The following is a 21,341-nucleotide window of genomic DNA, read 5'->3' on the forward strand; positions in this document are numbered from 1 at the left end:
CTGTTTTATTGGGAATATTTAGACTATTTTGTTCATCTGATATTTTAAGTCTGTAATTTTGTAAAAGCTTTGACTATCCTCTGAAAACTGGCTCTTTTGTTTTTTTCCTGCATCAACTACTTTACAGCTGTTTAAATATCTTTAGCCCAGCAAATTAAAACTGTGGACCAGATAGTATTGTTTTAAAATCCTTTCTTTTCTTAAAACATTAAAAACAAAACACTGGGCTTCCCTGGTGGCACAGTGGTTGAGAGTCCGCCTGCCGATGCAGGGGATGCATGTTCGTGCTCTGGTCCGGGAGGATCCCACATGCTGCGGAGCGGCTGGGCCCGTGAGCCATGGCCACTGAGCCTGCGCTGCGCGTCCGGAGCCTGTGCTCCGCAACGGGAGAGGCCACAACAGTGAGAGGCCCGCATACTGCAAAAACAAAACAAAACAAAAAAAACCCTTTTTTTTTTTTTTTTTTTGGCTTGGAAGAAGTGTTGGAAATAGTAAAAGCTGCAAGACTGATTCTTACAGTATTTAATACTTCCTTTTTATACTATTTTGAGAAGTACGTCAATTCATCATTAGAATTAGCAAGGTTACTTGAAACAATTTCACAAGTAAATAGATTTTTACAAAAAGCCTTGCAATACTGAGGTCTTAAATGTGTTCATTGATTTAAATTGTAAATTGTCAAAGTTAATCTTGAATAACAGAGATATGTTGTTTGTAGATGTAAAGAAGTATTTTAATGGAGAAGCCCTGGGTGAAGAGTTGCCTGTCCATGTAATAAGACTGTCACTGTGTTTCTAATTTGTTTTCTCTAGACGAGTGGTTATTAATATAAGTGCTATTAAAACTTTCTATTTTAATTTTGTAAGGGTGGCCCTATGTTTGGTTGAAATTTTTAACTTTTAGTTTTATTTCCATGGGCTCAAAGAACATAGTCTTAAACATACATTGACCATTTTTTGCGATTAAGTAAATGGCTAGTTTTAGTCAATGTTCCTTGGAAACTCGAGGAGTTGTAGTCTTTGAAATGTTCAGAGTTTATATCTGTTTAATTTATTAATTAAGGTAAAAAAGACTGAGTTAAAACCTTTCAGTCCAACTTCAGGTTTTGCTTCATATTTATGTTATTCAGACCAAAATGACTCATTCATGTTGGGTCTTTACTCTCTATTATGCATTTCATCAATAGAAAATTACCTAATTTATCTAATTTTTTTTGTTCTGAATTATTCATTATTTATATTTCATACATTTTTGTTCATATTTCACTATATTAGTTTTTTTAAAATTTTATTTTATGTATTTTTTTATACAGCAGGTCCTTATTAGTCATCAGTTTTATACACATCAGTGTATACATGTCAATCCCAATCTCCCAGTTCATCCCACCACCACCCCGACCCCGCCACTTCCCCCCTTGGTGTCCATACGTTTGTTCTCTACATCTGTGTCGCTATTTCTGCCCTGCAAACTGGTTCATCTGTACCATTTTTCTAGGTTCCACATATATGTGCTAACATGCGATATTTGTTTTTCTCTTTCTGACTTACTTCACTCTGTATGACATTCTCTAGATCCATCCACATCTCTACAAATGACCTAATTTCGTTCCTTTTTATGGCTGAGTAATATTCCATTGTATATATGTACCACATCTTCTTTATGCACTCGTCTGTCGATGGTTGCTTCCATGTCCTGGCAATTGTGAACAGTACTGCAGTGAACATTGGGGTGCATGTGTCTTTTTGAATTATGATTTTCTCTGGGTATATGCCCTGTAGTGGGATTGCTGGGTCATGGTCATTCTATACTTAGTTTTTTAAGGGACCTCCATACTGTTCTCCATAGTGGCTGTATCAATTTACATTCCCGCCAACAGTGCAAAGGGTTCCCTTTTCTCCACACCCTCTCCAGCATTTATTGTTTGTAGATTTTTTGATGATGCCCATTCTCACTGGTGTGAGGTGATACCTCATTGTAGTTTTGATTTGCATTTCCCTAATAATTAGTGACGTTGAGCATCCTTTCATGTGTTTGTTGGCAATCTGTACATCTTCTCTGGAGAAATGTCTGTTTAGGTCTTCTGCCCATTTTTGGATTGGGTTGTTTGTTTTTTTAATATTGAGCTACTTGAGCTGTTTATATATTTTGGAGATTAATCCTTTGTCTGTTGATTCATTTGCAAATATTTTCTCCCATTCTGAGGGTTGTCTTTTCGTCTTGTTCGTAGTTTCCTTTGCTTTGCAAAAGCTTTTAAGTTTCATTAGGTCCTGTTTGTTTATTTTTCTTTTTATTTCCATTACTCTAGGAGGTGGGTCAAAAAGGATCTTTCTGTGATTTATGTCAGAGTGTTCTTCCTATGTTTTCCTCTAAGACTTTTCTAGTGTCTGGCCTTACATTTAGGTCTTTTAATCCTTTTGAGTTTATTTTTGTGTATGGTGTTAGGGAGTGTTGTAATTTCATTCTTTTACATGTAGATGTCCAGTTTTCCCAGCACCACTTGTTGAAGAGACTTTCTTTTCTCCGTTTTATATCCTTGCCTCCTTTGTCATAGATTAGTTGACCATAGGTGCATGGGTTTATCTCTGGGCTTTCTATCCTGTACCATTTATCTATATTTCTGTTTTTGTGCCAGTACCCTATTTTCTTGATTACTGTAGCTTTGTAGTATAGTCTGAAGTCAGAGAGTCTGATTCCTCCAGCTCTGTTTTTCTTTCTCAAGATTGCTTTGGCTAGTCGGGATCTTTTGTGTTTCTATACAAATTGTGAAATTTTTTGTTCTAGTTCTGTGAAAAATGCCATTGGTAGTTTGATAGGGATTGCACTGAATTTGTAGATTGCTTTTGGTAGTATAGTCATTTTCACAATGTTGATTCTTCCAATCCAAGAACATGGTATATCTCTCCATCTGTTTGTGTCATCTTTGGTTTCTTTCATCAGTGTCTTATAGTTCTCTGAGTACAGGTCTTTTACCTCCTTAGATAGGTTTATTCCTAGGTGTTTTATTCTTTTTATTGCACTGGTGAATGGGATTGTTTCCTTAATTTCGCTTTCACAATTTTTATCATTAGTATAAGAATGCAAGAGATTTCTGTGCATTAATTTTGTATCCTGCAACTTTACCAAATTCGTTGATTAGCTCTAGTAGTTTTCTGGTAGCATCTTTAGGATTCTCTATGTATAGTATCATGTCATCTGCAAACAGTGACAGCTTTACTTCTTCTTTTCCAATTTGGATTCCTTTTATTTCTTTTTCTTCTCTGACTGCTGTGGCTAGGACTTCTAAAACTATGTTGAATAATAGTGGTGAGAGTGGACATCCTTGTCTTGTCCCTGATCTTAGAGGAAATGCTTTCAGTTTTTCACCATTGAGAAAGTTTGCAGTGGGTTTGTTGTATATGGCCTTTAGTATGTTGAGGTAGGCTCCCTCTATGCCCACTTTCTGGAGAGTTTTTATCATAACTGGGTGTTGACTTTTGTCAAAAGCTTTTTCTGCATCTATTGAGATGATCATATGGTTTTTATTCTTCAATTTGTTAATACGGTGTATCACATTGATTGATTTGCATATATTGAAGAATCCTTGCATCCCTGGGATAAATCCCACTTGATCATGGTGTATGATCCTTTTAATGTGTTGTTGGATTCTGTTTGCTAGTATTTTGTTGAGGATTTTTGCATCTATATTCATCAGTGCTATTGGTCTGTAATTTTCTTTTTTTGTAGTATCTTTGTCTGGTTTGGGTATCAGGGCGATGGTGGCCTCATAGAAAGAGTTTGGGAGTATTCCTTCCTCTGCAATTTTTTGGAGGAGTTTTAGAAGGATGGGTGTTAGCTGTTCTCTAAATGTTTGATAGAATTCACCTGTGAAGCCGTCTGGTCCTGGACTTTTTGTTTATTGGAAGATTTTTAATCCCAGTTTCAATTTCATTACTTGTGATTGGTCTGTTCATATTTTCTATTTCTTCTGGTTCAGTCTTGGAAGGTTATACCTTTCTAAGAATTTGTCCATTTCTTCTAGGTTGTCCATTTTATTGGGATAGAGGTGCTTGTAGTAGTCTCTTAGGATGCTTTGTATTTTTGTGGTGTCTGTTGTAACGTCTCCTTTTTCATTTCCAATATTATTGATTTGAGTCCTCTCCCTCTTTTTCTTGATGAGTCTGGCTAAAGGTTTATCAATATTGTTTATCTTCTCAAAGAACCAGCTTTTAGTTTTATTGATCTTTGCTATTGTTTTCTTTGTTTCTGTTTCATTTATTTCTGCTCTGATCTTTATGATTTCTTCTACTAACTTTGGGTTTTGTTTGTACTTCTTTCTCTAGTTCCTTTAGGTGTAAGGTTAGATTGTTTATTTGAGATTTTTCTCACTACACTAATTTTTAACCTTTTATGTACAAAGATAATGTCTTTTTTGTATGTGTAGATTATTTTTGATTTTTACTTCTCTATGAAATCATATTTCACTTACAGGGAAATTTAACCTTTTTTAGTACAGTTATTATACTTGGTCTTCATACAGAAGTTTTGCTATGTCTTTCGTTTCCTTTTTCTTTTTTACTCTATAGATTATTTTATCTTCCTTTTACTTCTGTAGTGATTTGGAAAGTATCATAGTTTTAATGTTATTTGTGTTTATCTTTAAATTTTTCAAATGATCCATGTAAGTAACAAAAAAATGTTTACTCCTTTATATAATTTTAAAAATTTTGTAAAATATACATAACATAAAATTTACCATTTAACTCTTTTTTGAGTGTATAATTCAGTGGCATTAGGCACATTCACATTGTTGTACAATTGTCACCATTATCTGTCTCCAAAACTTTTTCATCATCTCAGAGTGAAACTCCACACCCACTAAACAATAACTCCCCACTCTCCCCTTCCCCCAGTCCCTGATAACCACTATTCTACCTTCTTTCTTTATGAATTTGTATATTTTAGGTGCCTCATATAAGAGGAATCATACAGTAATTGTCTTTTTGTATCTGGCTTATTTTACTTACCATAATGTTTTCAAGAGTCATCTTGTTGTAGCATGTGTCAAAATGTCATTCCCTTTTAAGGCTGAATATTTCATTGTATGTATACCATCTACTGCATATTGTTTATCCATTCATATGTTGATAGACACATTTCTACCTTTTGTCTGTTGTGAATAATGTTGCTGTGAACATTGATGTACAAATAAGTGTTTGAAATCCCTGCTTTCTATTCTTTTGGCCATATACTCAGAAGTGACATTGCTGGATCATATGGTAATTCTATGTTTAATGTTTTGAGGAACTGCCATACTATTTCCACAGTCGCTGAACCTTTTACATTTCCACCAGCAGTGCACAGGTGCTCCAGTTTCTCCACATCCTTGTCAACATTTGTTATTTCCTATTATTTTTGATAATGTCCATCCTAATGGATGTGAAGTGTATCTATTGTGGCTTTGATACTTTATGTAACTTTTATAGGCCCCATATCTTTTAGTTTTATTTCATGTTTATTTATCCTTGAATTAAAAAATTTCTGACATACATTATGTTTTTGTCTTTAGTTTACAGGTAATTTCTCATTTTAATTTTCATATATTTTCCATGGAAAGTTGAGAGTGAGAACTCCAGTGCTTTTTTTGTTCTACCCTTTTTCTGATACTGTCCTTTCAGCAGCTGGTTTATTGGGTTATGTCAGCATATCTAGGGTATATTTTGGTCTATGTTGTTATGACTTGCCAGTTAGTCTACTGTATTTTAGTTTTCATGTTTTGTGCATACCTTTCAATTTAAAAGATATAACTTCTATTTAAGTAGTAAGGTATCTAGAAATTTATGATGGTGGAACATTTGCTCTGAAACAACCTTATTACCTGAACAGAGATTATACAATTTAATATTTCATTGTTTTTTAATTATTTGACTTCCCCTGTTTCATTTCTTTAGTAACTTTGGGATCACTTTGAGGGCAGGGATCATGTCTCTTGAACTAATGCATTTTCCCCCATATATCTGCCACTGTGTTAAGCATACACTGAGTCCAATAAATATTGGATGAGAGATTTACATGCAGTGTTCAAAGTTGGAACAATTAAGCGCTAGAAACTAGGAGGAACTAATGGTTCATTAAGTTTTTGTATTTTGTTTATTATTAGTTAGAATTCATCAAATTAAATACTTAAAAATTGTTAGCTTTTTAAAAAATTTAGGTATACTTATCATTCTCTCCTATCGTTAAAAGTATCTCAGCATGTATTGGTTATTCTTATAGAGAGGAATACATTTATATTATTTAATGATAACATTTTATATTGTTCTCCCTGATATTTCTATATTGGCCCCTAAAATTGATTGTTTTCTTCTGTTTTGTGTTTAAATGTTTGCAGAAAAAGAAACTACTCATGGTGTTGGGGTCCCTTGGAGACAGCATGTGCTACCATAAAAGCAACGTCAGTTTGGAACAACCAGAGGCAGTGCTGGTGCATCATAGGATGGCCTTTGTCAGCATTTCGCTGTTTGCAGTCCGACTGCTGCAGACGCTTCTCCCTGTTGAAAAGGTAAGGCAGGTAGCGTGGCTTTGTTGTAGTTTACTGGGTATTACAATCACTGTCCTGTTGTAAATTCCTTCTGATCATTTCATGGTGTACAAAGATTATATTGGAAATGCAGAAATTGAGAAATGGCTAAGATTTTTTATTAGTTTTGACAAATAGAAAAAAATACTAATTTTTTAAGATAACTTTTAAAAACTGTGGTGTAATATGTTTAGAAAGGTGCACAGTTGAGTGCATTTTTACTAAGTGAATATATCTGCATTTAGAAAGTGACCACCCCACAAAACATGAAGTAGAACATGACCAGCCTTTCAAGGCCGCTTCCCGTCACTTAACCTCTCCTCTCCCCACCTCTGCAAGCTAAACTCCTTTCTGACTTCTGTCACCATAGAGGGGTTTTTCTGTTTTTGAGCTTTATATAAATAGACATATAAAGTATGTAATTGCTCAGATTTTTTTTTTTTAGATTCATTTTTGTTGTTGCTTGTAGCAGTTGTTTGTTAGTTTTTATTGCAAAATACTATTCCATTATGTGACTGTATGTTAAAGGTGATTTTAATAGGTGTAAATATTTTAAATCATCTTATTGACTGTACTTTAAAGTGGAGGTTATATCTCTGAATTTGAACGTTGGTGGTAAAAATATCTCAAATGACTCATATGCAAGTGTTGTGTAGTGTACTTATTGCAAAAAGAAAGGTGTGGCATCATGCTTAACTGAAGGTATGGGAAAAATTACTGCAGCTAAAGAACCATTTCCTGTGCCTTTTGTTGTCCTTTGTTATAGCCACTTGCGCTTTTGCTCTGTAGAATTCTGCAGAGCATGTAGTCTAAACTCCATTTTTTAATAACACATATGCAATATATGCAAAATAGTATCAGGTCATCTGGAAAAATAAGAATAGAACATTAAAATTTAAATATAGTATTTTCCTTTAGGGAAAATAACATTTCTGTTAATTTTAATTTTTAACTTTTTTATTAATTGTTATGTTTCTGAATAGCACTCTGTGTTAAAGAGTGATAATTTTCCAAGGCATAAACATTATAAATTGAAGAATTTCAGTCATATAAGACTGGAATTGCATTTAAAATATAGGTGTCTCAACTTTACATGATAATGTTATATAACTGAAAAATTAGTAGTGCTACAATAACTTGTTACTAAGTATTACAAATGATCAATCTATGTATAGGTTGAGGTATTTTTGGAAAAGTTACTTGTCAGTTGTACCATAGAGTTTATTTATTGCTTTTTTGATTATAGAGTTTTTTTCATCTATATGCTTATTTGGGCAGGAATCAAAATAGAAGTCAATAATTTATTTTATTTGACTTACTTTAGGGTTAGAATAATGTAAAGCCAACTCTCCATGTCTTTTTTTAAGGTAGCTATTTTTTGTTTTTGTTTTTGAAGGCAAATCAGTATCTGTAATCTTGGGGAGCTCTTTTAAATATGTAGCTTGGAACTTCATTAGAACAGTAAGTGGGATCATTGAAGAGATTGTAATTAAGGTATCAGCTTATAGATGGTTATAACTGCTTTGATTGATTAACTAAAAGCTTTAAAATGAGATCTAAACAAACATGCTCTTCCTTTGCTGTTAAATTTCTCCTTCAGTTTATATAAATACAGGGTTATGCTGCCCTCTGCCTGTTGCTAGCCCACCAAAAATTGAAGTGGAATTTGGACTCTGAAACTTTCTACCTTAAAAGTGGCTTTTAAATGTTTGAGTTGCCACTTACCAAATATGTAATTTTGAAGTTGGAAAATGATACAGTATGAATCTATGTAGAGATTTCCTGAATTTGAATGTTTTGACAAAATGCCCTTGAAGACCTTTTCTGAAATTGGTAATTGCTGATTTTAAATGAATTTGGAGAATACCCATGTATAGGTTAAAATGATGCATTGGTAAATGTTATTACCAGTGTTATAAATTAAAATTAAAAGTGTTCTGGTTGGGTAAATCAAATTGGTAAGACAACTGAAGTTAACTTCATATGGGGGAACCATCTGGGAAATAAGAGCTAAAAATACTGGCCCTGTGCCAGAAACAAGATCCCAGAGCATCCTAGGAACCCCTGTGACCCTTTCTCAGCCAAGCAGACTGAAGGTAAGGAAGAATTTATACCACAAGATTTTGACTTTTTTAGTGAGGTATATAAAATCTAATAATTGGGTGTAGCTGATTGATTCAGAGCAGCGTTTCTCAAAGTGTAATGTGCACCCAGATCACCCAGAGATCTTTTAAAACCAATCTTGCATGTTCTGGTCTGTAAGGTCTAGATAGGGCCTTAGAATCCGTACTTCTGACAGACCATGCCAGGATAACGCCCTGGCTGCTCTGAGTGGCAGGTTTAGAGAAAATAGTATTATACCCCTCCTCCTCCAGCACGCACGAGATGACGATGTTGGCTCTTTTCTATCTAATACTGGTAATGGCTTTCCACTGAAATGTCGTCACTTTTAGTCCCAACTGACACGTTGACTAATGCTTATATATGTAGGACCACCATCTTCAGTCTGGGGTGTAAACTGATGGGTCCATTGGCCATGCAAGGATTAAACGTATGACCTTACCTTGGTGCTTTGAGTTGCTGAGAGGAGTTTCAGATGTAGGTATGCAGAGTGAAAATGTCAGAATTCCTTAATGACGGGGTGAAAAGAGGAAAGAAAGGAAATTAGTACTTATTGAATGTGATATGCCAGACATCTGCCCAGTGCTTATTTAATCATCACATCAGCTATTCTTATTTTTCTGCCTAGAGTCAGAGAAAGCTCCTTTAAACTAAAACACAGTGCCTTTGGAATTAGACCCACTAGGATTTACTATCTTAGCGCAGAGCCCCACTCACTGAGTCTCCTTTGCTAATTCCTCTCTATCTTCCTAACCTCTTAAAGGGGTGGAACCCCAGGACTGGCCATGGCCCTCATGAGATATCATCCCATTTTGGTCTTTAAGTGCCATCTATTTGTGGACACCTCCCAAACTTATATTTTCAGACAACACGTGTCACCTGAACCACAAACTCATATGTATATATCCAATATCCTTTTTGACATCTTCGCTTGACAGCTGATGTCTCTGACTGAACATGCCCCAAGCCTTACTTCCCTGCACAAATGTGTTCTTCCCTAGCTCAGTAAATGGCACCTTCATTCTAGTTGATTGTTGATCAGGAAAAAACCTTAGAGTCATCCTTGATTCCTGTCTTTCACACACACTTAGATCCAATCCCTGAGCAAAATGTGTTATTTCTCCTTTGAATGTCTATCAAGAGCCTGAACACTTCTCAACACTCCCACTGCTGCTACCTGAGTTTAAGCCACCATCCTGTCTCACCTGGATTATTGCAGTAACCTCCTCCTTGGTCTCTCAGCTTCCACCCTTGCTCTTTTCCATCTGTTCTCTCCAGACTCAATCCTGAGGCTTGCTCGAAACCTTCCAATGCTCCTTCTGAGGACAAGTCCTTATAATGACCCAAGGCCTTACCTGATGTGGCATCACTGCCCCCTGACTCCATCCCTCAGCACACTAGCTCCAGTGGCCTCCTTGCTGTCAAATATACTCTGTGTCTGAGCCTCTGTACTTGCTGTTCCCTCTTCTGTGAGTGCTTTTCCCTCAGATATACACTTCTCCAGTTCTCTGCTTAGATGTTACCTTATCAGAGAGGCCTTCCTCTGCTTCCACCTCCTGTAACTTCTCTATTTTTCTCCATCTTTCCTATCCCCTGTTTTTAAAGTTTTCTTAGCACTCCTAGCCACCTTGGACAAGTATGGTTTACTCTATGCTTTCTCCACTGGAGTGTTAACTTCGTGAGGGCAGAGGTTCTGTTTTATTTCCTGCTGTGTCCCTAGGATCTGGAATGGTGCCTGGCATACGGTAGGGGCCCAGTGAGTATTTGCTGAGTGAGCAAATAATTGGTGACTAGGTAATTTAGTTTCTCACTCTTTTTTCCCCACTAGGAGAGTTCTTTACAGAATAAGAGAAATTTCTCTCGACTTTATAATAGCTGCTGTCTTAATAGTTGGGTTTTTTGGGTTTTTTTTCATGCTTAGTAACCTAAAATTTTGATTCCTTTAGCTTTTGATATTCATTTGGCAACTGTATTTCATGTAAAAGCATTGTTTAGGGCTTCCCTGGTGGCACAGTGGTTAAGAATCCGCCTGCCAATGAAGGGGACACGGGTTCAAGCCCTGGTCTGGGAGGATCCCACATGCCGGGGAGCAGCTAAGTCCGTGTGCCACAACTACTGAGCCCACCTGCCACAACTACTGAAACCCACGTGCCTAGAGCCCATGCTCTGCAACAAGAGAAGCCACCACAATGAGAAGCCTGTGCACCGCAACGAAGAGTAGCCCCTGCTCGATGCAACTAAAGAAAGCCCATGTGCAGCAAAGAAAACCTAATGCAGCCAAAAATAAATAAATTAATTAAAAAAACAACAACAGTAATTCTAAAAAAAAAGCATTGTTTAGCAGATTTAGTTCTTAGACTTTCAGGCAGTTAATGATTATCCTTAAAATAGGTTATCCATGGAAAAATTATGACCAAACCTACTTTAATAAAGGCAGCATTTCAGCCATAGTAGTAAATCCTGCCAAATGGTTTTCTCTGAACATTGAATTTTCAGGCCTTTTCATTTTCTTAATTGATGCATAAAATCCTATTGTAAAGCTAGAATCATTAAAAGAAACAAAACCTAGCAAAGGGTTTTTTTAGTCTTAAATCAATTGATTTAAGTTATAAAACATACACTATTTCATTTGGACCCCTTGATTTTATACTAATTAAAGGTCAGTCTTTTGTGAGTGTTCTAGAACTATTTTAAATACGTTGAATTTCTCCTTTCCCCTCTAAAACACAAACAAAACCAAATAAAAATTAATTATTGTTTGAATCAGTCTGTAGCTGTACTTGATTTAGTGTTATTCAATTCAATATGTAATTAATAAGCCTTGGGCTATATCCTCAGGGGTTTATTGCATTTTTCTGGAGATTTGTGTGCACCTGCACAAAAAACTTAAGAGAAAAAGGCCTGGTACCTTCAGTTCAGTAGCAGAGGCATAAACGAGGTGTGGGCCCAGAGGGAGAGCAGTTCTGGGTGTTGATGTGGGGAAGAGGAGGTATCCTGAATCCCAGGCTTTGGGAAGGAGTTGAAATTTGGACTTGGGATATTTTGGGCAGAGAAAAATTGCTGTGAACTTAGGTGTAGATAAATGATGTGTTGGGGAATAGAATTTTCTTTGGAAAAGCATAGACTTTGTGATAGAGAATTACTAAAAAAGTTCAACTACATTAATATTATAGTTTACTATATTTATCTAAAAATGGTTAAATTTTTTTTTTTTTAATTTATCAAGGCAAGCCACTTATTACCAGAGCCTATGTCAGCAGCATTATTTCTAGTTTCTTTGGACATGCCTGTTTCTTTGGAATATCCAAATATTCATGAAGCTGTTGTGGCCTATTTGGAACAGCTGAATTCTGAAAACTACAGTATTTATAAACGAACTGCAGAGGCTGTTTATTCACTTGAGTGTACCTGTAACTTCCTGTCTGATGTTGGAAAGGAGGTAAAAAGTTTTGTTAATATCTCTTTAAAATTCCTTTGATAAAATATTTAGAAAATTTAACCTATAGTTTTCAAATTGATGGACATTTAACAATTGAATTCTTAGGGGTGGGATCCATTATTACTGAATGGCCCAATTATAAGATTAAAGTAAGGGTATGATTTATGTAAAAGTAAAATGAAGATTTAGATTAATGAATGGTATATATTCATGAGACCAGTGGTTTAAAAAAAACAATAATTATTATCAATATCTTTATTAGTGAGTTCCTCTTTGAAGTGGCTTACTGTGGGTGAACAGAGTGACAATTGATGTAAACAGAATTATGAGGGCCATTTTAGTGCTTATTTGTAGACACATTTTTTTCCCTTAGTATTTTATAGACCTTTATTTATTCACAGAAAGAGCCTGATTTTTTGTTAAGTAAAGCCATGAACTAGATTGTAAGGTAGTAGGATGACTTTCAATACCATGTTATAGCAATAATTATGTATTTGTTATTTATCCCTTTTAGGATATTATTTAGTATGTTATCAATGAAAGGGTTAATGAGTCTTAAAGTAGACATTGACTACAATAGTTGTTTACTGTTTGAAGATACCAAAATGGGTCCTGAAGATCTTGAAAAATTAGGAGCAAAATTTTACTCCGTTTGGCCCCTACAGTGGAGTTTTTTTGAACTTCATATTTTAAATTTTCCTTATTTACCCACTATTGTTTATTTTTATTTTCTTTTCGCCACATCTTTATGCCACTGTATCTTGTCTCCTCCATGATAGAATTTTGAACTGCCTTTTATTTGAATTATTTCTGTGGCATTCTGCATGGTCAGTTAATCACACAGGTATTGATCACCCCCTATTTTCCCTAGAACCAATCAGGGTGTTAGAAGTGGGAGTTAGATCTTAAAATACATGAGTCCTGCCTTGAGCTGCAGTTACTAGGGGGATAAGGCCACAACTGAGCAGTCAAAGAACCATGCCACTCAGAGGTAAATAATATAAAGTCTTAAGCGGCGTTGAGTTAGGCATTTTCCCCACATTTTTCCTCCTAGGCTGACGTTTTTGGTTTGCTTGTTGAGCAGATTGACTTAAGTAAATGTGAACAGTCTCAGGGCCTCTGGATGATCTAATTTCTTGAAGCTGCTTTGTTAGCTGTTGAGAATTTTATTGTACATGACCTTGACATTTACTGTTCCATTCTCTTCTTTTTTTAGGGCGAGAAGAATCTCTTAGAATTAGTGGAGCTGGCAGACCAAGCCTTACATAGCTTTTCCTATCATCAGCATTTCCCCTTAATAAAGGAAATCATCTGTATTTGTTCAAAGATGTAATATTTTCTTTCTTAATATGATTATATTATTATAGGTTTTGTGTGTGTGTGTGTGTGTGTGTGTGTGTGTGTGTGTGTGTCTAAGTTTAGGAGCAATGAAAATGAAACTTGTCTTAAATCTGTTATTTTTTAGTTTAAACTGCTTTTATATGTTTTGATCTTTAAACTCTATATATATAGTAGCATTAGGATAGTTAACTGTTTTAATCAAGAGTAAGCTTTAAAAATGTCATGCCTATAATCAACATGAATTATCCTTGGATTTTTATACATTTGTTTTGGTGTCTTTCCAAACAAGTATCCAAGCACATTTGTTTATTTATCTTTAACATTTTAATTAATAACTTGAATTGAGGATTTTTAAAATGTAAATTTCATTATTCGTACCTTTTATATGGATTTTTGAAAAGCATCATGCATTGGTTAATTTATTTGGGGGACATTGGGACAGATTTTTCTTTAAAACTTAGTATTTTCATTGCTTTTGGAAAGAGTAAATTCCATGGTGATAAATATCCATTAAATATGGGATTTATTTTTCTTTCTATCAATCATCTGTCTATCTGTCAATCATCTCACATAATTACCTTTTTTTTGTGGTGAGAACACTGAAGATCTACTCTCTTAACACATATCAAGTATACAGTACAGCATTATTAACCATAGTCCCCAGAACTACCTATCCTGCATAACTGAAACTTTGTACCCTTTGACCAACATCTCTGCATTTCCTCCAGCCCCTGGCAACCACCAATTCTACTCTCTGCTTCTAAGTGTTTGACTTTTTTAGATTCCACATATAAGTCAGATCATGCAGTATTTGTTTTTCTGTACCCTGGCTTATGCCACTTAGCATGTCCTTCAGCTTCATCCATATTGTCACAGATGATAAGATTTCCTGCTTTTTTTAAGGCTGAATAATATTCCATTATATTTATATATATTATATATATATAATATATATATATACACACACACATACACATACATACCACATTTAAAAAAATCCATTCATCTATCAACTGACACATTGTTTTCATGTATTGGCTATTGTGAATAATTCTGGAATGAATATGGGAGTACATATATCTCTTTGAGGTACTGATTTCATTTTCTTTGGTTACATACCTAAAAGTGGAATTGCTGGGTCATATGGTAGATCTGTTTTTATTTTTTTGAGGAACCTCCATACTGTTTTCCATAATGGTTGTACCATTTTACATTCTAAATATAGGTTTCTAAAGACATTTTGTTGTTTTGTATTCTTTAAGAGAGAATATTCCCTGCCTTGAAACAAGTAAATGCTTGAGTAAATATTAATTCTGGGTTAGTTAAACAAGATCTCAGTTGTAGGAACTGGAGTAGGAAGAAACCCCTTTCTCTGTGCTTTTCAGTCTCATGTTTAGTACCTTACTTGCCTTAGATGTCTTGTACGTTTACCTTTTTACCAGCTGGAAATCTGCACAGGCCAGTCCATTATTACAAGGAGAAAGTCAGAAGGTGTTTCTACGTATGTTGTCTCACCCTTTGCCACAAGTGAAAGTTAAAACTTACCACTGTTGTCTGGAAATTGTTAAGGTAGGATTTTTTTGTTTTTTATATTTTTGGGGAGCATTAGCACTGGATTTTCTGATTATAACTCCAAAATTAAATTACTTGACCTTTTGGATATGATATAAGAGTTATTACCATAAAAATAGATGGTAGTTTTTAGTCAACTCTAAGAGATTTATACTATTGAATTCCCTTAGTAAGTCTAGCAACTGAATTGCCGTATTAGCAGTTTTAATAAGAATTACATTTATGTTGTATTATTTAATGATGGAAAAATTGTAAGGAAAAGTTGACTTCTATCAACAAGTATTCAAAGGTGATTTCTATGCTCAGGAAAAGTTTTAGCTTATTATGGCTTAAAATTTGTAGTTTCAGATCTGTTTTCTTAGTAATATTCTTCTTTTCTTTCTTTTGAAACAAATATTTCCTGCGTTTTTAAATTATAAAATATTTCAGCATAGAATAGTACATAAATATTAACTATTTCAATATTGAGAAGAACACTGTACATAGGACAGTATAGAAAAATATATATATATTCCTGTGTACTCTTGAAAATGTCCTCTTGTATTCAGTACTCTTATAAGTACTATCTAGATATAATGTTTACATTTTGCCATTTTTTACTTATGATCCTTTTTTCAGAGAAATAAAAATATTAGTTATAACTGAAGCTTCTTTCTTTTCTCTTCCCCTTTTTTTATGCCACCAAGATAACCACTCTTACAAAGTTTTTGTTTATCCTTCCCATGCATGTGTTTTATATATGCATATCTCTATAAATCATATATATTACTGTTTTTGTCTCTTTAAAAAAGTATATAATTTCATACCGTACACATGTTTTTGCTGCCTGTTCTTTTCCTTTAATAGTAAGGTTTAAGATCTACCTAGTGGATTCATCTTAACTGCTCTTTACTTTGAATATACTTTCTTCTATTTATTGATAAGTATTTAAGTTCAGTCTACTTTTTACTGAGCTATGTTTTTCAGTATTTTCAACGACAGTCTAACTGATAGTGCATGTGTTTGAAAATGTCTTGATTTCACCTTACTCTTGAATGATAGATTAGCTGGAATTATAGAATTCTATAGAATTCTGTAGAATTATAGATTGACCGCCATTTTTCCTTAGCCCTTTGCCAATACTGCTTTGCTCTTGTTAGTCTTTTATCATTGTCAAGAAGTTTGCTATCAGTTAAATTATAATTTCTTTGTATTTTTTTTCTTCTAGTTGCTTTTAAGATCTTTTCCTTAGCTCTGGAGTTCTGCAGTTTCATTACAGTGTAACTTTGTATACACTTTTTTTTTTAAACGTATCTTTTTTAGCATTCTTCAGTTTGAAAACTCATGTCTGCCTTCACTTCTGGATAATTCTCAGTCATTATTGTTTCCCTTATCCTTGCTGTTCTCTCCAAGTGGAACTCTCATTAGATCATGTTAGATCTTCTTATTTTACCCTTTGTGTCATTTAAGCCCTCTTTTATATTTGATCTTTTTTTGTTTTGTTTGGATAGAATTCCTCAGTACTGTCATTCAGTACACTAATTCTTTGCTCAACGATGTCTAATTTGCTTTTTAAAAATTGTGGTAAAATACGCATAAAATAAAATTTACCATTTTAACCATTTTTAAGTTTTTGGTGGCATTAAGTGCATTCACATTGTGCAATCATCAACATTATCCATCTCTAGAACTTTTTCATCTTCCTAAATTGAAACTCTGTACCCATTAAAAAATAACTCTCTATTACCCTCCAACCCCCCCCAGATCCTGACAACTGCCATTCTACTTTCTGAATTTGACTGTTCTAGGTACCTCCTACTTGTGGAATCATATAATTGTCTTTTTTGGGTCTGGTTTATATCACTTAGCATCCATGTTTAGTATATATCAGAGTTGCATTCCTTTTTAAGGATGAATAATATTCTGTTGTATATATACCACACTTTATTACCCATTCATGTGTTAGTGGGCATTTGGGTTGTTTCCACCTTTTGGCTACTGTGAACAGTGCTTCAGGTATACAAATATACCTGCTTGAGTTTCTGCTTTCAGTTTTTCTGGGTGCATATCCAGAGTGGAATTTGTGCTAATTTTGTCGAAGAGATGATACAGAGTCATTACCTATATGCAGGTGCATCACTGTATTGATAAGAAAAATCCCACATATATGTTGTCCTCCCCCTCACCCAGAAACTTAAGTCTGTTTTGATTTGAATTTTCTCTTTGTCAAACTTCAGTAAGCAAAATACAAACACCTTAGGGTAAGTTTATGGTGGTGTTTATTTCTTTTATGTCTGTTATTATGAACAACTTTAAAAGGTTATGGTTGTCTCAGCAGTTTGGTTATTTAGTTTGTCAAGACTACTCTTGTTGGCTGAAAGAAATGTAATAGGTATCTCATGCAAACTCAAAAGCTGTTAGTTAAGAGAATCTTTTTTTGTGTGTTCTACCGGTTAAAAGAAAAGTTTCAGTGACATAAGTACTAAAATTGGATTTGAATTATTAACAGAAGAAAGAGGAATGCTTTGGAAAAATCACTGTCACTAATTTTTAAAAACTTTTTGTATTATTTTGCAGGAATGTTTAGGTGTCCATAATGTCAGTAAACCTGTGTCTTCCCTGTGTAATGGGATTCATTTTCTACTTCACCCAAAAGTTCTGTATGAAATCTCTGCGTTTGGTATTCAGGAGCCCCACAGTGAGGTATGGCATGTTAGAGGGAAGCACGAAAGGCTCCTCTGACTCTTTAGATACTCAGCTAAATCAAGATAATGTTCTCACGTCACAAGGTAGTATGAGAAACTAAAAAGAAACTTGTCTTTGATGTATGGGTTCAGTTAAGTTGTTGTTTAACTAAAAAGAAATGTTAAAATAAAATGAGGCTCAAAATACAGGACGTACTTGTTCTCAGAGAATTCAGATCAAACTGTTAAGTTTTTCATGTAAGATGTAGTAATGATGCAGTAGTTATAATAAGCAGAGTATTTCCTTAAGGAACATTTTTATTCAATGGAAAAATATACTTTAAAGGTTAAAAAAAAAAAAGAAATCATTAAGGGGGAAGGACTGGTTGAGAAGAGAATGTAAGATGATGCTGTGGAAATAGGAACGTTTGAGGGAAGAGATGCTAATTACCTTTCCAGATTTTATGAACTATTACAGGTATGTAAGATGACTTAACGGGCCACCTTCTCTTGGATTGTTTCCCCCGTATTGTTGAGCAGGTGAATGCCACTGCCAAGGCCATCCTGATGCATCTGCTGCAGGGGCGACTGAGGATGACAGCACTGACCTGGAACAAGTTTATCGAGTCTCTGTGTCCTGTCATCCCAGTGCTACAGGTACTCTGTGCTCACCTGCTTACGCTACCATTTCTCTTTAGTGAGTGTGATTGATTTAAACGCACGCAAGCAGTAGAACCATCATGCTGTGGGAGAAATGAAGTGAAGCCACGAAGGCACTGTGGATAAGGGAACAGGAAGTGGGCGGCTGTCTTGTTTCTGGCAGAAGGTTAAGGCAGGCTAGCGAATTTATCTGTGTATACCGGGTGGGAGGTTAAGAAGTGAGACGCAGGCATTTAGCATTGACTGTGAAAAATAGAGCTCAGCCTTATATAAAGGCTTTTAGCCAAAGCTAACAGTGCTTTCTAAACAGACTTTATGTAATGAAACTGGCTTCATGAGTTCTGTCTGTGCATATATGGATTAGCCTGATACTTTGATTAATGAGCCCTTAGAAACAAAGCTTTTTTAGCAGTCCTTCTGGGCTTAGGTAAAGGAGGGAGGGAAGTGCAGGGCCTTCCTTCCCTCCCTTGCATGAGAAGGTGGAGATGGGAAACACCATCATAGGAACAGTCCTCTTAGAAGAGAGAGCTGGGCCTCAGGCCCTGCCGCTTGCACAGCTCAGTTCCTTGCAGGCGCACCGGCAGCACTCCACCTTTGTAGTGAGGGGACAGGTCTCTGGGAGGGGCATCATCTAGGGGCAGTGCCACTACTAGAATCTTGGAAAGTAGAAAAATTAGCAAGTGTCAAGGGGGTTGGCACATTTTCCTGAAGTTCTCCAGTATTATTTTTTAAATACAGTTGTATGTAGGCTTCTTACCTCATGTAGGTTATTTTGAAAAGTCATATTCAACTGAATTGAAAGAAATTTGTGAGTTGCCTGACAGGTCAACACAATTCTTAATTCAAGTTAAAAAACTAAGCAGTATGCGCATACAATCAGATGGTCATTTCTCTTTTTATGAAATCTGTTAGGGCTATGCTGACACAGAGGATCCTTTGGGTAACTGCATTCTCCTCCTAAGCAAAGCGAGTTCTGAGGCTGGTCAAGGGATTCTCCCCTGTACCACCTGGTTAAAGTCCATACTACGGCTCCTGCTGGTGAAAAAGCCATCGTAAGTACAGCAGAGTCTACTGAATGTGAAAGATGAACGGGAATGTTCTAGGAAAGGGTAGTAATTGTATCAAACGGTATAGAACCAAAGGAGGTAAAGTAAAGTGATTCTCTTCCTAGACAGAGACGGGGAGCTAATGGCTGAAACTAACCCAGTAAAGGTGTTTTGGACACTTTCTAAGACGCTCTGTCCGTCCTCCAGCCTTGCCGTCAGATCAGTCTATGTTACGGCATCGCTGCCCTCAGTGCTGTTCATAGTGCTGCTGCGGGCAGGGTGGAGAGCCGTGGAGAGAAACAGATTGCAAAAACCATAGGGCATTCGCATTGTCTTCTCGTTAGAAATTGTTAGTCTCCTGGAGTGCAACTTTTCTAATTAAATACTTGTTCTGAAAATTAAAGTTTTTCTTGAAAGTGTAGTGGACCAGTTGCCTCACATACCAGGGTATGCATGTATTTTAATCTTGTTTAGCTTGTCCTCTTTTTTGGGAAACTGAAAAAGTGTCCTTTCCTCTACAATTAGTGTAAGTATCATTTTAACTAAAAGAAAAGGAGAGAAACATTGTCTTCCTTCCCTCTCTGTCAGTGCAACATGAATCTTGTGTTACTCTCTTTAGATAACAGTGGTTAGATTTTCTCTCACTGAGAAGAGAAAAAAAGCTTAGAGTAAAGATGGATAAACAGTGATGAAGAGAAAGTGTCGGTTGAAAAGGCTAGGAGAAACAGACAGATGTTCTTTTGACAATGGATAATATTGTTTTCCCCATACTTACATCAGGGTAATGCAGTGGCTTATTTATAAACAGATGATCAGACTGAAAATGAAGGAAGGAGGTGAAATAAACTAAAACGTTAAGAAAATGGAAGGAGGAAAGTCAGAGGAGATTGTAAGGGCTCATGCATCGTGCAGAGAGGAAAGTTGTGGGTGTTGCAGGAAGCAGAGGGGCAGATGGGGTGAGTGTGTTTGTGCTCCTCAGGGATTGGCTTCTGCACATGTTCCCGTTGACCCTCGGCAGTGTCTTTATTAATGTGCTAGTATAGTATTCCCTACCCCAAATTTGGTGATGTAACACAATAGGTGTATATTTTTGGTTCACCTTTGGGGGCCCAGAGTCTCCAGGTAAACAAAAACAGTCTTATCAGGCAGGACATTCTAAGGGCTTAGAGATCCCCTCCCAGGAGCCAAGGGCAAGGCCAGACCTCTCTTTGGGTAAGGTAATTCTCAATTACACAGAACTTAAAGCAGTCTAAATTACATATTTGTTTTCATCATTTGACGAGTTCTACCCCATCTCACCAGACCATAAACTCCATTAGGCAGGAACCCCATCCATTGGCTAATCTTTCCATCCTCAGAACTTCATTGAGTACCTTGGGCATAAATATGCTCAAAATGTATTTGTTGAAAGAAATAGGTATAGAGAAATAATCGCACCATGGTGCTCATGCTAAACCTAAAAAAAAGGCTAAATTTATCTACCAGAGGAGGAGATGCATTAAAAACATGCTTTACATGTCACACTCTAGGCTTTTGCCTGTGGGTGGTGGCTGTCTCTCCACTGACGACCCAAGATGTTAATACAGAGAGTGCTGGCACAAAGGAAGAGCATCGTGTGGGTGTCTGGCTGTTCTGAGCTTTCATGTGGTCACAGCAGATGGGAGAGGGAGGTTTGCCTGACTCCCACACCATCTTGGAGTAAATATTTGCCCTCCAAAGATGATATCTATTAGTAATACACTAAATTCCTGCTTTCTCTAGATTTGGTAAGCACTTGAGAACCGTGGTGGGCAATGGAACCTAGCAGCACACAACACAGACATGACGCTGCCCTTCCAGAATTGGTCATGTAATTGAGAAGAGAGATCTTACCAGTTATACTTTATTATTAATTGTAATACAGCGAGATCAGTGTTATGATGGGGGACTTCAGGGGTCAGGAC

General features: G+C 35.9%; 1 protein-coding gene across 1 annotated transcript in view; it reads left to right on the forward strand.

Annotated features, from left to right (window-relative positions):
- The window catches only part of RTTN (rotatin), a 139,059-nt gene that overhangs the window by 21,474 nt on the left and 96,244 nt on the right, over window positions 1–21,341 (forward strand). Inside the window, 7 exon segments of the mRNA XM_007460864.1 lie at window positions 6,368–6,538; window positions 11,904–12,116; window positions 13,333–13,445; window positions 14,900–15,026; window positions 17,586–17,711; window positions 18,233–18,349; window positions 19,265–19,404. Coding sequence (XP_007460926.1) covers window positions 6,368–6,538; window positions 11,904–12,116; window positions 13,333–13,445; window positions 14,900–15,026; window positions 17,586–17,711; window positions 18,233–18,349; window positions 19,265–19,404 — 1,007 coding nt within the window.

The sequence above is a fragment of the Lipotes vexillifer genome, unplaced genomic scaffold, assembly GCF_000442215.2.
Source record: "Lipotes vexillifer unplaced genomic scaffold, Lipotes_vexillifer_v1.1 scaffold564, whole genome shotgun sequence".
Taxonomy (NCBI): domain Eukaryota; kingdom Metazoa; phylum Chordata; class Mammalia; order Artiodactyla; family Lipotidae; genus Lipotes; species Lipotes vexillifer.